At 42.7% G+C, this 15452-nt stretch overlaps 1 protein-coding gene across 1 annotated transcript in view; it reads left to right on the forward strand.

The window, feature by feature from the left end:
• The window catches only part of CEP170B (centrosomal protein 170B), a gene marked incomplete at its 5' end in the record, with an annotated part of 26375 nt that extends 11181 nt beyond the window's left edge, over positions 1–15194 (forward strand). The window contains 10 exons of the mRNA XM_010076998.1: positions 1–33; positions 545–547; positions 3331–3475; positions 5665–5824; positions 9780–9818; positions 10368–10511; positions 12164–12252; positions 12809–12902; positions 13683–13734; positions 14466–15194. The exon at positions 1–33 is cut by the window's left edge and continues 1728 nt beyond it. Coding sequence (XP_010075300.1) covers positions 1–33; positions 545–547; positions 3331–3475; positions 5665–5824; positions 9780–9818; positions 10368–10511; positions 12164–12252; positions 12809–12902; positions 13683–13734; positions 14466–14701 — 995 coding nt within the window. The remainder of the gene's footprint in view (positions 34–544; positions 548–3330; positions 3476–5664; positions 5825–9779; positions 9819–10367; positions 10512–12163; positions 12253–12808; positions 12903–13682; positions 13735–14465) is intronic.
• Between the last annotated feature and the right edge of the window lie 258 nt (positions 15195–15452).

A 15452-nucleotide genomic window follows, 5' to 3' on the forward strand; every position in this document is an offset into this window, starting at 1 on the left:
GTTCAAGCAGTGTCAAGTACTCTTCCTCATCCAGTAAGTGCTCATACTTTATGTTCCTACCCTATTCCTCTCTTCCTGATTTATAGACTGTGCATAGTTGCCAAGGATTGGTATCTGAGTAATACGAGCACTACATTGGTGAGTACAAACGTCTGTATTAACGAGCAGTACAGAGGTTGAGATTTCCTCTGGGTTTGGAGACAGCAGAGCATCTCTCATATCCAGTGAGATATTATTGTGGTGTTGTCTGTGAGGATATTGCAATTAGCTATTTTTCTTTTTTTTTTTTCCAGTGACTTTGTTTTTTTGAACAGCCAGTTGCCGTTTGACAGGAGCATGTTAGCCATTTTTCTGTTAAAAACGTAGAATTTAATGTCTTTCCAGTGCTACAAGGAATTCTGTTCTGTTTTTCTTTGATTTCCAAGATTCAAAGTTTGCTCCAAGAGAGCTTATAATGGTGTTGATGACAGCTGATGTGCAAGGTGGCAGGTCTGAAGGCATCTGAATCAGGAGAACAAGAAATAAATGTCTCTGTGTTGTAAAGGCTGTACCCTTGTTCCTCCTGTAAACACAAATCTGGAGCTGGACACTACACAGTGATTGCCCCAAGAGATTCCCGCTACTGTGTGTTTTCATTCGCTTGTGTGATAGGTAAGGCAGGTGCACAGTCATGTTTCCCATCCAGGTGGAGGTTTGAGGGCTATCTTGCCCTGTAGCTGTGCACTCAACAGACTCTTGCAATATCAACATTTGTCATATTGAAACCAGCCTTTAATTAAGTGGTGAGAACAATGGCAGACTGTCAGAGATTGGCCCTGAAACCTTTGGTCTAAGTCTGGGTCTATGCCCATCGTTCTTGACCTGCTGTAGATGTGGCAAAGCAGTTCTGTTTGCTTAGGTTTTTAGGAATGATGGGGAGCCAAAAGGACAGGAAGAACCCCTTTGGCTGGTTTCTCAGGCCTGTTGAGAGGGATGCTATTTTCAGCATATCTGTTCTTTTGTAAGGGGTCTTAGAGTTCTGGATGTGTCCTTTTCGTATATTTTCGTACAGTTGAAATAGTCATCCTTCTTGCAGTATTCATTTTTATTGCATGCTAAAAATGTTATTTGCTGCTTGTTCTGATTTGTATTGTTCTAGTGCATCCAGCTTGTTTTATTTTAATGATTTTTTTCCTCACACCTTTGTATATGCATGTAAATCAGAATGTGAATAAGAGTATGTACAGTCTTTTCTCTTGCCTTTTTTGAGATGATGCTATTATTGACTTGTTAAACTATACCAAATCTAAAGCAAAATAATGTGGTCAGAGTTTTCCGAACAGGAGGCACTCTTCGCACTCCCTCTGCCTTTGGACTGCAGACTTCAAATCATTTGGAGAAAAATGATAAGTGTTGGCCAGTTCTTGGTTTAAATGAATTGGTTTTTGATTTCCAGAGCTCTGTAGCAGCATGCTAACACCTTTCCTTGTGCATAGTTGCAGCAGATGATGCTAATCCTTTCTCTGAATTAGCTGCTCTTAAAATACTAACCTCCTAATTCCTTGATAGGATTGTGGACCTTGCGCAAGCTCTAAGTGTACTAGTGTTCCGCATGCTTCATCGTGCTGCACCAAGTGTGTGATGCATGTTCCTGTACTAATGCTATTACCAATGTAGTGATCAACACCTAGCACCCTGTTCCTGGAACCAAAGTGAAATGTTGATAAACTGAACTATTGCACTGTGCCATCAAGACATTTTTTTAGCATGATACAATAACCCTTGAAATCTTGAGTGTCAAGCCTTGGGAGTAAGGAGTCAGATGTGGCTGATTTATTCAAGGATTTCTTACAGCGTTTAGCTAACTGCAGTGGTTTCCAACTCTTCCAAGTGGGCGAAAGTTAATCTTGCTAACAGAGGAACAGAATGAACTATCTAGCCATGAGACAAGAAATGCCAGTAGATTGTCAGGCTATCTGAAGTAACTTTATGTGAAACACACAGATAACATCAGAATAATCCAAGTTGCCAATTCTGAGAGCCAAGGCCTGTCTCCCCTGCTCCTCTGTGTACACAATTTGTTTACTCAGTGTAATTTGAATGGTACTGAGAGAGTTGATTCTGATTTCCCTTGGCATACAGGGATGGAAAATCAGGCTCTTCATTTGAAAATTGCTGTTCAATGGCAGCGTGACCTCTTGATGCTAAATCTGTTTAAAAAAAAAAAAAAGATCTCTCTGCTTGTGGAATATGAGCAATTTTTTTTTTCTGTGTATATGTTTTAATCCTAAACCAAGACATTTATATAGCTATAGCTGACATAGCAATGTCTAGGAATACTTTTTTCACTATGCAGTGAAAAAGCTTCTGCCTCTGCATCTTGTATGCCAGCTTATTTATTTTTGTTTGTATGATATATGATGCTGGCTTAATTCTCTTGCAGTGTTTCAGCATTATAATAATCTTAGTAACACAGTGAAGCTTTTAGGTGTTGTAATTTTGAATAAGTCAGCTGGTTCTGTGTTTGGTGGGTCTTCATTCTCCAGGGCAGGATGGAAGGGAATGAAGCGGTATCTGTAGAGAGCGTAGTGAGGGAGTGAACACCGGGAGCCCAGTTTTCAAATAAGGACATCTTGATACTTCCCATGCAAGGAGGACCTGGTTGTCTACAGATCTGCAGAAGCAGTGGGATAAGTGGACAGCTTCCACTTGGCTCCAGTGGCGTGAACACTCTTTCTTGTAGAGTGTCATTAATGGTGACTTGCAAGGCAGGAGGTGGACGTGCGGGTGTGGACTCTTGAAGCACCATAGTCTGTTCTTCACTCAAAAAAACCTCTTTCTGCTTGTACTCGCAGCTAATTGGTAAGGTGTCTGCAAGCTTGAAAATTGGGCTCTTTTTAGAAAAGGACTGCTGTGGGACTATGAGGAATCTGAAACACGTGCTACTATACACAGAGCTTCTGTGCATGGAAACGCAGGTCTGTGGTAATTTACTACATTGGAGTTGTTAATGCGGTCATTTTGCTTTTCCATTGGAATTTCCCACTCCAAATTTGTATAGGGAATGGGAGCCACAGAAGTGCTCAACTTTGATATAAGCTCCAATACTGTGCTGTTTATAGTTAATATCTGCACAGAAACTCTCTTTTTCTTGTGTTCTTGGGCTAGTTTTATCTTACCTTTTTGCCCTTTTGTAGTTATTCTTCACTACTTTCCTCAATCTGAAACCAATTCATTTTTTATAAGCATCAAGGCGGAGACAACAGGGTTCAGATTACACTTCTACTTCGGAGGAGGAATATGGCTCAAATCACAGCTCCCCTAAACACAAACGCTCCCATACTTCAACAGCAACACAAACACCAAGGATACGTGGCTCTGGGCTGAGCAAGCAGAAACACAACGGCAGAGAAACAGATGACGATGAAGATTTTGATGACCACCCTGACCCCTACAACTTCATGGCGCAAACAGCAGAGATAGCAGAAATAGCCAGGTGAGGTGGGGCTTTATGTAGTGACCCACATGCTGAAACCAGATTGAATTTTTTTGGGTGTTCAAAATAAACCCAGTTGTGGAGGTAGAAGGAAAGGCACTCTCTCCTGTCGTGTGTCCCCCCATCTCCTTCATTTCTGAACATCGGTATGTTCAGACTTGAAAGGTTTTCATGAAGCTTTACAGCCTGTGTTAGGCTCTCTAGAAAATGGCCAAGGTGCAGGGAAACTGGGTTATATGTTGGATTGTTTCTTGTTCAAGATGTGGACGGGTATCCTGTTTTAGCTCCAAGCCTGTTGAAAGATGTAACTGTCTGTACCTGCTTATCTCTGCTTTCTGCTGGAAGTCACTGTGCAGGCAGTGGTTGGTGTGAACTGTCCTAATTCTTTGCAGAGGAAGTCAAATGGATTAGCAAAGATTGAATATGTAAACTTCAGGCTGCTTTGCCTGAAGTCAGTGAGGGAGGAGTAATCAGTCGCTGCGGGGCAGAAACCTCTTTTCTTGGCACAATTGAATCCAAACAAGAAAATCTGTCTGGGCCCCGTGTATAAATGAGTTGTTGCTTAGCTTGATGTTCCTGGATACGGGACCTATTGTATACTGGTGGTCTGGTGGTTGCCTGGAGGACCTTAGCAGTAAAGCAAATAGATTCTTTTTTTAAACAGTGGCATTTGAGGTTTGACATGTCTAATATGCAACTGTGTTATGCCAACTTTCCAGAAATACTGGTCTTCCATTGTACTGGCCATACTTAAAATACTTTCGACTGAGGAAGCCGTCTTCTGTCTGCTTTTGGTCAGCATTTCCAGGTCATGGCTTGTTGCTTGCTGCACTGATCTTGAAAAGGATTTTCTTGCGTGAACATTGCTGTCAGGCTGCTAGAAGGTGTGTCAGCCTTCAAACCAGGCTGCATTAGTTGCACCACACAAAGTGTGCGTGTGGGAGATGCTGGCTTCCCTCTGAGCAGCGTTCCTAGTGCGGGAGAGCGCTTTGGGTTGCAGCAGCTATAAATAAATGGTTGCGTCAGACTTGTCTGCCGCTGCATGTTTCAGGGCTCAGTCACAGAGTCTGCTTCATAATTGCAGTTCTGATTTCCGTTGCTGCTCCCAAATTAACTGGGAGGGGTTTAGAGGAGTCGGAGAGAGTTAAAAGGGATAAGGCCACTTGTTTACACTAAGTGACATAGTGACAGCTTTATCCAAACCAGCACAAAGAGGGGCACCTTAGGCAGGCAGTCAAACTGCATTTTATTATTTCAATTATGCATTTTCCTTCCGAGGAAATGTTTTGATGAACTGACACCCAGCAACCAGCAATGTAATAAAACTGTTTCAAATTAAAAGAAGAAAATGTCTTTCAGATGAAGCTAGCTAGCTGGAAGATTTTTTTTTTTCCTCTTAAAAGCTTTTCTTTAAAATTCTTTAAAATTGCCACAACAGCTACTTCTGGTCTGAAGGGGTTTTTTTTTTAAGCTCTGCTAGCAACAATCCAGAGGCTTAGAAACTTTTTTTGAGATCTAGAGCAAGGAGAGCAGAGCTCTGCAATCGCTGAGTGTTAACTGGATAGCTGTCAAGGGGCTTGAAGTTTCAAGCTTTGATTTCCGAAAACTGGATCTATCTAAGGTATGCCATGCTTACCCAGGTAATCCCTCAGCCCTTCTGGAGAACGTGGAGGCGTACTTTGATTTACAGTCTATAAACCACAAAGGAGAAGGAAAGAGAGTTTGAAATTTTATTATTTAAGTAATAAAGTAAAAAACTTTTATTTGGATGGGCTTTTTAAGGGAAAAGAAAGAAGTCTCAAGGAGAAAAAGTGGCTGTGTTCTCTTAAAAAAATGTAGAAGGAAGGAAGTAGAGTGGATGGGTGGGGAAGCAATAACATAACGCTTCTTTATGGATTGTCTCCCAATACTTTCTGGTAATGTGTAGTCACTAGAATTTGCTTTTTATCAAATCTTCACTTTGAAGCTGGGTTCAGGAGGGGAGTGGATTTATTTTGCTCCTCTTCTATGTAACCAGAGTATTCCTTGGCACCCTGCCAAGGCACCCTCCCAAAATAACTGCTTTCCCTAGCCTCTGCAGAGGTTATAATTCATGAAAACTTTTGGTGGCGGCTCCTTTTATATTTTATGAGTGTGAGGCTTGTTGTGTCATGTCTCCTAATGGCTCTGCTGCATGCCCTATGCTTCAGACTCAGTCAGACCCTGGTGAAGGATGTGGCCATCCTAGCACGAGAGATTCACGATGTTGCTGGAGATGGGGACTCACAGAGTTCATCGGGGACGGGACCAAGCACCTCCCTCAGCTCTGTGCCCAACACTCCTGCTTCCACCATATCAGCGAGAGAAGAGGTAAGATCCCGAAAGACAGAAATCTCTCCCTCTGAATGTGAGAAAGTATACGGGGTATGGTTGCGGTGGGAGCCCAGGGCACCATCCCCAGTTACTGCAGCATTAAAAAAAACCTCAACCCCACCCCCCAAAGACACCAGCAGAAAGATTCACTGCAGCCTATTTAGGGCACTCTTTATTTTGCCCTCCCCTGTGCCACAGCTGGCCTTGCAAGAGGTGGGAGCAGGCTGCATGGATCGAGAGATACGTTGAGTATAGGCAGGTTTGGCTTTTGTTGGGGGCATCCTTAATATGCCTCCAGGAAGCAGGACAGCACTGGTGTCAAAATGTTAGATTTCTCGTATTATTTCCTACAGATCTCATGGCCTTTAGTCTGACTTTGGTTCCTGAAGTTTGCATCTGAGGAGCAGGATGGGGTGGGCATGCCCTGCTGCTGTACCAGGGAGCCTCAGCCTCCCTTCTTGTTTCAGACAATGCACTGCTGCGTGCTCTGGCTTTGTGCTCTGTATCAGCTGTGTATTTTGTACCTCTGCTGTGTCCCTTCTGCCAGGGCCATTAAAACGCTGTCCAGGCGTTTCTTGAATCCCTTTCCTCCATCTGTGTATTGATGGGTGAGAGCAGGGACTCTGCTGTCCAGCCAGCGGCGTGGGCAAGGAGAAGGGCAGTCTGCTTGGGAAGTGCTGTCCTCCAGCTCTTCCCTGAAGTTGTGGCTTCCTCTGGAACTGTGTAAGACAGTTTGCACTGGAGTGGGAAGGAGAGAGGCAATTCCTTAATTTGGCTCACCAGTGCCACAGCGCAGGGACTCAGCTCTGCTCAAACTTGGCTGCAAGGTCACCAGGAGGTTCCAGCTGCTAAAGCAAAATTGCCTTTGCTGTTGTGTAAATCCAGATTCCCTCCTGGCTACCACCAGTGTGGGCTTAAAAAAATACACAGCTCTCTTGATCTGCTGTTCACATGGGCCTCTTGGCTCTCTGTTGTCTTTGACTGCTGCAAGAATTGCAGACCTGTCCTAAGCGGGGTGCAAAGCTGAGAACCAAACTTGTTGCCCTGTCAAGAGAGTCCTTTGAGGCTTCGTGATCATCACTGAAGGTGCAAAGCAGAAGTTTATGGAGATACCCAGAAAATCAGGCGAGTGTGTCTGCTTGTGTTAGGCGGAGGTCGGCTGCAGCCTGCTCAGGGAGGGGTTTTTTCCTGGGGCTGTTTGGAGCTGCAATGCACAAGTGTTTTGCAATAACTTCAGGCTCTGAGAGAAAGTGTTGTATTGCTTTGTTTCCGTGCAAGTGCCACACCTGCAAAACTACCTTTTGTATTATTCTTTTTGAGCAGTTAAGGTGACAAATCTACCGTACTTCTGACTGGCAGAGAAGCAGCGTGCCTGCTTTGTTGAGTGCCACTGAATGGTGTAGCCATAAGTCAGGATATACAGAGGGATGTTTCCTGCTGCTAGAGGAGGAAGGACACCTGCAAAACACAGTGTTTCTACTCTGTGCAAAATGATGGGCTCCAGATTTCATGGTAGTGGTGCTGAATGGTTGGCCAGGATTGCTTGGACCGAGGCAAACTGCGGGTTTCTCTGCGATGTGGCTTTGCAGCGCTGCTGTGTGGAACATGCCAGTCAGCCCCCGCACAGAAGTCCAGAGAGCCAGTGTAGGGCTGTGTCACTCTGTAGGTGATGTTCCTGGCAGTACCACTGCTAGAGCAGTTTTTCAGATCTTACAGTGGTGTAAATGAAGAAACACTGGTAGGAGCCTGTGAGGATAGATCAGGAGCCACAACCTTTGGTGTGTTCAACCATAAAGGCTTTTAACTGGATAGCATCGTGATTTCAGCAGGGCTAGCGGCTGGGAGGCCCTTTAGTTACCCCCAAAATGCCACCATGCATCAGTGGAGCTGCCTTTATGGTAGCGATAGCCAGGAACAGGTTAAGTCAGTAGGAATTTCTACTTGGGAATGCTGAGACGTAGAGATGAATCCTGAATAGCTCAAGATCCCGAACTGCGCATCTTAGGGGTCATGTTATGAATGGGAGTAATATAAACTGATGTGGGTTTAATAAACACACATTATATCTTTGGAATTGGACTAGAATCAGCGGACATGCTTCCCTCAGTGTGGGTGCTGCTGAATCTGTGCTAAAATAATTATTTTGGCTTAATGTAGGGAAGTTACTAGGAAATATTGGAAGATCAGTGTGTGTGATGCAAAACACTGAATTTTGTGAGTGTTTATTAAACAACTTTATATTAAATATTCTAGGAAAGGACACAGCGATGAGAAATAGCTACTGTAGTTACAATAGTAATGTATTGAAACATGTGATAAAAAGAAATACGTGAATAAGAAATCTTTGCTGTCTGTGACTGTCTTTTGTACTGCTGTGGCTCTCAGTGTTGTATGCCATTCTGCTAGCTCTTGATTTTCTACTATAAATATTTATACCTATTCTAATAAAGTGCAGAAAAATGCAGGAAAAATAAGTGCTGATGCTGGGATCACCTTTGAAAGTTTAGCGTTATACTACAAGCTTCACTTTGGACTAGTGTGCGGCACAGCATTTCTCAGCCTCAAATAAACTGTTTTTTAAAATACTTTTATTATGAAGTTTGGTTAAAGATTAAAATAATGAGTATTCTCTTGAAAGTTAAGGTGGAGCCTTAGGTTTAAACCTTATTCTTCATATTCTATCCTTTCAGGTCCAGTGCTGGCTTGGATTTTTGTCAGGGAGGTTTTCAGTTCCCCAGTGCATGTTTGGGGTATTTTTGGTTGGTTCTGTTGCTCTCGACTCTACAGTATATAATATCCTAGATCCCTGACATAGTGAGCTGAGTACCGCCACAAATTAAGCAAAAAAAAAAAAAAACCCCAATCAAACAAAAAAAAGGGTCCAGCAAGGGGACAACATTAACCGCCACAAATTAAGCAAAAAAAAAAAAAAACCCCAATCAAACCAAAAAAAGGGTCCAGCAAGGGTGAAACCTTCACGTTTACCAAGGCCGTGGTTTGTTTGGGATGCCTTGGGTTGTGGGTGTGTAGGTTTTACAGGACCCAGCTTTCTGCAGAGCCGAGCAGTCAGATTGAAGGCTGAACTGCTGCAAGCAGAGTCAAGTGGGTCATCCCAAATCACTGGCCACTTCTGCAAATTTTATCCCTGTGCAAACTTCTTTTGCTTGATCTTTTTTAAAGTCGGTAATGATATATGAAAAATTTACGAGCCCAATTATGTTTGTTAAGTTGTTGTTTAACATACGTGGTATGAGCATTGGTATGACAAGAAGAAATGCTTACGGATGTGACAGAACAGAAAGCATGAGAACAGACCAGGTCACATGTGAAAACCTCCTGGTGATGGGGGAGCAGGTGCTGCCCTTAGTGTGTTTTAAACTGTTTGTGCTGCAAACTGCTGGACTGTAGGAGTATCTCATTCCCTTCTGATGCTGTTTCACTGCTGCAAACTTACTGTTTCTGCACTTCACTAAAGGATGCTTAAAAAAGAGAAACTTATTAGCTAAACATTTTGGCTGTTGTGCCCCTGTACCATAATATCTCATACCTTCTGCTTGTGTATAACCCAAGTGCTATTGTATAGAGTGTGGGGAGCCTGGACCTTGGATGGCACATGGTTTCCTCGCAAGAACTGTGTGCTTTGCCAACCAAAGAGCCTCCTGGGCTGTATGTTTAGCCCATTCTCTGTGCTTGGAGGGCTGCTGGATTTCACTCAGCACAGTCCCTTTCAAAGTAACTGGGGAGCTGCCCGAGACCACCTCTGCAGAACTGGTTGGTGACCAGGACCAACATGGGCTTCAGCGCATGTGGGGGGTGGGCATTGAGTGCTGGCCCTCAGGAATGCGCTTTTGGGAACGTCAACCCAAAATAACCCCAAACCGTGTGTTCTTTTTGATACTTGCTATCACAGTCATTCACTAGCATTGATCTCTTTGTTTCTGTTTTAACACAGATTGCTCGTAGATCTTTTCGGCTGGCATATCCATCTCAGGTGCACTTTCCATCGCATTATTTTTGTATCTCTGTCTTGTCACGTTATTTTCCTCCTCTTCTTTTAGAGTTTTTGTCTGTCAGTCAACCAAACAGGAGCAAAAGTCTTGCCTTTTCTGTTCTTCCTGTTAATTATTTGCATTGTCTGTGGTTTTCTGTTGCTTTTTCATCTCCTCCATGTGTTACTAAATGGTTCCTGGTTAATTTTAGTGTGTCTTTAATGTTGTATTGATATATTAAAACATAAGATAGAAAAACAGGGCCTTTTTGAGTTTTAGCCTAAATTCAAAAAAGGCAAAGATGTACTTTTCAACTACATGCTGCATTGTAAAGTGGAATAGCCCCACTGAGTTTTGTAGGATGACTCCAGTGGGTAGATGTGTGCAGGATTGGGGTCTAGTAATTTGCTTAGGAACCCATACCTGTCTGAACAATACTTAAATTAATCCGTGTTCCTCTGGGGCTTGCCTGAAAATGTGCAATACCTGTGAGTGCCTGTGTGCCTCCTTCCCTACTAATTTTTAATGACTCATTACTCATTATTTCCAAGTTGGTGCAGCACATTCCAGAAGCAAGTCTGAACTACCAGAAAGTGCCTCCGGGATCAGTGCAACTGAAGGATTTTGACCAAAATATGAATGATAACAGAGAAGAGGATCCCTCACGAAAAACGAGGACAAGAAACCGTGAGGAGGCAGGCCACCTTTTTCTTTACTTTATATATGACGTTACTTTAAGCTGCATTACATATACCTGCTCTTTCTAAGCTGCCAAAGGAAGCTACTCAAAAAAAAAAGCACTTCTCAAGAGCCCTGACTTCTAGGTATAGAGACAGTGTTTAAAAAAGAGAAAAGGAGGAACAGAATCACCCTTCTTGCCAATACTGACTGGAAGTATATTTTACACTCTTGTGTAAAACTCCACTAAAACCTGAGTCTTGGTCACTTGTTGTTTGGGAGGAGGCATTTAGTGTCAGAGCCCACTTGGGCTATTTCACTTCTATCTTAAAGAAAACCACAAAAATCTCAACTTTGAAATGTGCAGCACCAATAGTTTAATGACACCTTACCTTTCTGCAACTGGCATCCTGGTTAGAGCTGCCCATGGAGCAGCAGTAGCAGAATCTGGACCTTATGAGGAGTTTTTGCAGCTGGGCTTGAGAGCTGTAGCACAGCTGGCGTGCTGTGCTGTGCAGACAGCAAGCCACTTGTTCTGTGTTATTCCCTCCTACATATGCAATTTGATGCAGTTCTTCTGGGCAGAGAGAGCATGGGAACCTGGAAATTACTGGGATGATGCTGAAGGGTAAGGAAGCCTGGCCTGAAAGTTGAGGTTGGGGATGATGTTGGGATGAGGGGTGTACCAGGGCACTGCTGCTGGAGAGCAGAGGAGCAGGCTGCTGATGCCATACTCAGCTGTTGCTTCTGCTTGCTTTCTGCCTGAAGGGTGAGGAAGCCTGGCCTGAAACTTGAGGTTGGGGGTGATGATTGGGGTAAGGGGTGTACCAGGGCACTGCTGCTGGAGAGCAGAGGAGCAGGCTGCTGATGCCATACTCAGCTGTTGCTTCTGCTTGCTTTCTGCCTGCTGCCTCTGTTTGGGAAGGAAGAGCTGGGGCAGAGGCTCGGGGAAGCAGCACAGGCAGGAGGGGGGAGCTGGGCTCCAGGACAGTCACTCTTCTGCTCTGAAAGGGGGGAATGTGACTGAGACAAGCAGATGGAGGGGAAGCTTGGGCTGAGTCACTGGTACTGATCCTGTCCTGTGTCTGACTTGAAGCAATCCCTCACTCTTCTGTAGAGATGTGCCAAGGCTGAATAAAAGGCACAGGTTCAGGGTGCCTCCAGGCTTTCCTGGCAGAAGCCTGGGGTCTCTGCTGAGACACAGGACTTGAATATTTGGGGTTTGGTGTTTTGTTGTTTTTAATAAAGCAGAATGTAACATGGTGGAATACCTGTCTGTGAAGGTGGCTTGAACTCATATAAATCACATTAGATGGTTTCAGTGAGACTGCTTGTGGGACTTCTTGTGTTGTGATTTGGCTTTTGGGGTTTTTTTGTTGGAGGTACCTGTAAGGCTTGGGAAGTCTTAAGTGTTTTCTTTCAGAAATGCTTAAATAGTTATGTTACTGAAGACATCTCTGTTTCTAGAAAAAAAAAATCTGAACGGGTGGTATTAATCTTTTTGCCAAAGTGCTGCAGCAAAGCTGCACATCATCTTAATCTCCCTTGAGCTTCAAATACCATCCTCACAGATGAAGATCGTTCAGTGGAGATTATTTACTGTAAAAAATTTCTAGTTTTGTAATATGCACTTTTGCTGAAAGTTCTCTGATTTGCCTTTATATTTTAGGTAATCTTTGACAATCTGATGTTGAACCCAGTGTCCCAGTTATCACATACAATCCGTGAAAATACAGAAAACCTAGCTGAAAAAATGAAGTAAGTAATTTTTTTGTCCCTGGCCTGAAATGTTGACTGGCTGCTCAGTTTGTTGACTTGCTGCTTGTGGAAGACAATGCATTGTCTCTTCAGAAAATCTTGTTATTGAGATGCAGGAAATCTAGATGTAGGAAACCATGTTTGTAGTGTACAACGGGTAATATGATTATTTGCCATCTCTCTTCCTCGTATGCTTGGCCTTTTGAATTTTAATGCTGGGTTCGCAATGCCTGTTGATGCCTTAACTTTGAAATATTGCCTGTGCAAAGATACAGCAGAAAATTAGTGGGTTGTCTCCTCTTTCCTTCTTTGTCTCAAGGCTCTTGGAAAGCCTGCAGGTCACCAAGCTTGTGAAATCTCTTCAAAGCTTGTTGTTGCTCTAGAAGACATCAGTTAGGGAAGGACTTTGGATTGTTCCTAAATCAGCCGAAAGGCGCTTTGTTGGGTTGCTAATCCGCTAATCTCCTTTGTTGCCACATCTTGTGATAATTAAGTCTTTTAAACAAGGAGCTTTTGGATAGCAATTTTAAGGCCTGGTCCACTTCTTGTGCTGCAGGATTCTGTTTCAAAACTCAGAAAGGGCGTGGGAGGAGATGGAGGCCAAAATTAATTCAGAAAATGAAGTGCCAATTCTGAAGACATCAAATAAGGTAAGACCATGCAAACAAGTGAAATACTGAGGGCTTTCATCCATGCAAGCTTTTTAAGAAACTGAAACAACAGGCTCTGGCCCTTCTCAAATCCATTTCTGAAATTTCTAGTCCATTTGGATGTGTTGAACTGCTGTTTTTTGTTGCTGTTCGAAGTGCTACAAAGTGAGGTCTTTAGCTGTTGTGTTTAACCAAACTCTTCCCTTGTCCCTTTGTGATTCATCTTCAAAGACCCAGTTCCTTAACAGATGTTCAAGTTCAGGGTCATTAGGCCTCATTTAAACATCTGCCAAAGCATCACCTACCATGTGGTTGCCACAGCTTCAGTTGTAGACCCAGCAAATACGGTTAGTGCTAAGCATACATGTAACAGTGTGCAGGACATGTGTAGCTTGGTGCTGCAGGAGTATGTATGTGGCCAATTGCTTTGTCTGGTCTTGGAGCTGAGTTTACAAATACCTTAATGTATTTGATATTAAGGAGGATGTGGAGGAGCCTTTGTACAGGTGATCTGGCTAGCATTTCAAATCTAAAAACCACTGTGGCTGTGAACTGGGTGGTTCTGTAGCACTTGCTGAAATGATGCAGAGCAGAGGTCCCTGTGTACTGACCAAATGCCCCTTGGTACAGATAGTAGCTTTGTCTTTTCTGTTAAGCAAGCACAGTTGGAACTGACTTTGAATTTTCTTGATCAGATAAGGCAGAAGGAGTAAGACTAGATTCCAGCATCTGCTGAGTACTTTGTTGCTTAATTTTCCATTCTGATGCTTTTGTTTCTAGGAAATCAGTTCTATCCTGAAGGAGCTCAGGAGAGTTCAAAAACAGCTTGAAGGTTGGTCATTTAATATGTTCTTTTTGTCTCTCAAATGCCAGTAAGTTGCACAAGAGAAAACAATGTGGCTTGATTTGCCAGTGAAAGCTGGGCAAGGATGCACAAGTTTAGTTTGTTAGCACAGCTCTCTCTGATGAGTGCATATGGAATGAACAGTAGATATATCTGGTGCTGCCAATTCTTAAGAAAATTGTTGACTTATGAAATGTGAAAGCTGTTGCTGTGGAAATGCTTTTTTGTGGTAATTAGCATATTCCCATAAGATGAACTGGCAAAGGTCTGTTCTGCTGAAATAATATTTAGGAGCTCTTTCAGCCAATAAGCTGTGCTATGCTTTTTGGGCTTAAATTTTGCACATAGAGCTCTGTGCAACAGAAAAGGCAAGACAAGCTCTTGCATCATCTAGAAGCTTAATAAAGACATATAGAAATACAAAGGCATCATTCTGGGGTCCTGCTAAAAAGCTTGCCATTTGGCTGCTGTAGTTTGTCTTTTACAATTTAACCAGAAAGTTGAGTGTCCTTGTAGCTTCAGTCTGGGAGAGGTTTTGCTTGTTAAAGCTGCTTAGGCCTGAAGGTACTGATGAAGAAAATACCATGACTGAAAGGAACAAGAGTACTGCCTATAGTTCTGCTGCCTTCATTCTGAAGGCAGCAACTTTCTGTTCAGAAACTCTGATGAGTACTTCTAATAATTTCTATGTATGTCTCTCTTTTTTTTTTTTTCCCCAGTCATAAATGCTATTGTTGACCCTACTGGAAACTTGGATGTAGTTGCCAGTAACAAAGCATCTGCTGCTGCTAAACAATCTACAGCCACTAAGGTCAGGACTGCTAACACTTCTGGGTCCACACTGGAGACTTTGTCCCCAGCACAGATGAGGAACTACACACAGAAATCGAACTGTGGGTCTTCTAGCTTACAAGATTCGAATTTCATTCCAGATGGAGAGAAATACGTGATCTGATACAATATTTTGTATTGCTATCATATTGTAATCTACTGTTGCATTAGTGTTGTGTATGAGTGGTTTGTGGACAGTTTGTGTGGAGCAGTTGTTTAGATTGCTAACACGTTGCACAAAAAAAATAATCTATGCTGTGAGGGTGAATGGAAAGTCTGTGTATGCCTTTTAAACAAGACTAGCACTGTGGAGCAGAACATGTTCAGCATAGAGGCAAACTGATTTTTAGAAAATTACTCACTTATTCTTCCAGTGTGCCATAAGAAAACAGGCTTTGCATACACTCCATTCAATACTGCCGAAGCAAAAGTGTTCTTGCATTGGCCTATTTATAATTATTCAGTTGTAATGAGGCGCAATTTAAAAAACAACACTTTTTTTTTGGTACTATATTTGTTCTGGTTTTATTTGTTTGATTTTTTTTTTTTTAAGTGTACAAGTGAAGTATTAAAACTCTGTTGGAATCAATGTGCAAATCCAACAGAATGATCATGCAATATTGCAGGTTTCTAGGAGAAACTCTAACTACAGTTATGTAAGAAGGTTTTTTCAACAATCATATAAAGGTAGCCACACTGAAGTTGTGCATCCTTTTTTTTGCAGTCCAAAAACCAAAACAAGACAGAATAAACCTTTTGGTTTTCTCTTGGGAAGTGTAAAAGTTAATAATGGCATGAATGTAGAGCATACTAATACAGTTACTATTTTTGATGATGTTTCAGGCCCAAAGTTTGGGATAGGTACAAAAAGTCAG

This window comes from Pterocles gutturalis, unplaced genomic scaffold (genome assembly GCF_000699245.1).
Source record: "Pterocles gutturalis isolate BGI_N339 unplaced genomic scaffold, ASM69924v1 scaffold14723, whole genome shotgun sequence".
In the NCBI taxonomy this organism is placed as follows: Eukaryota; Metazoa; Chordata; class Aves; order Pterocliformes; family Pteroclidae; genus Pterocles; species Pterocles gutturalis.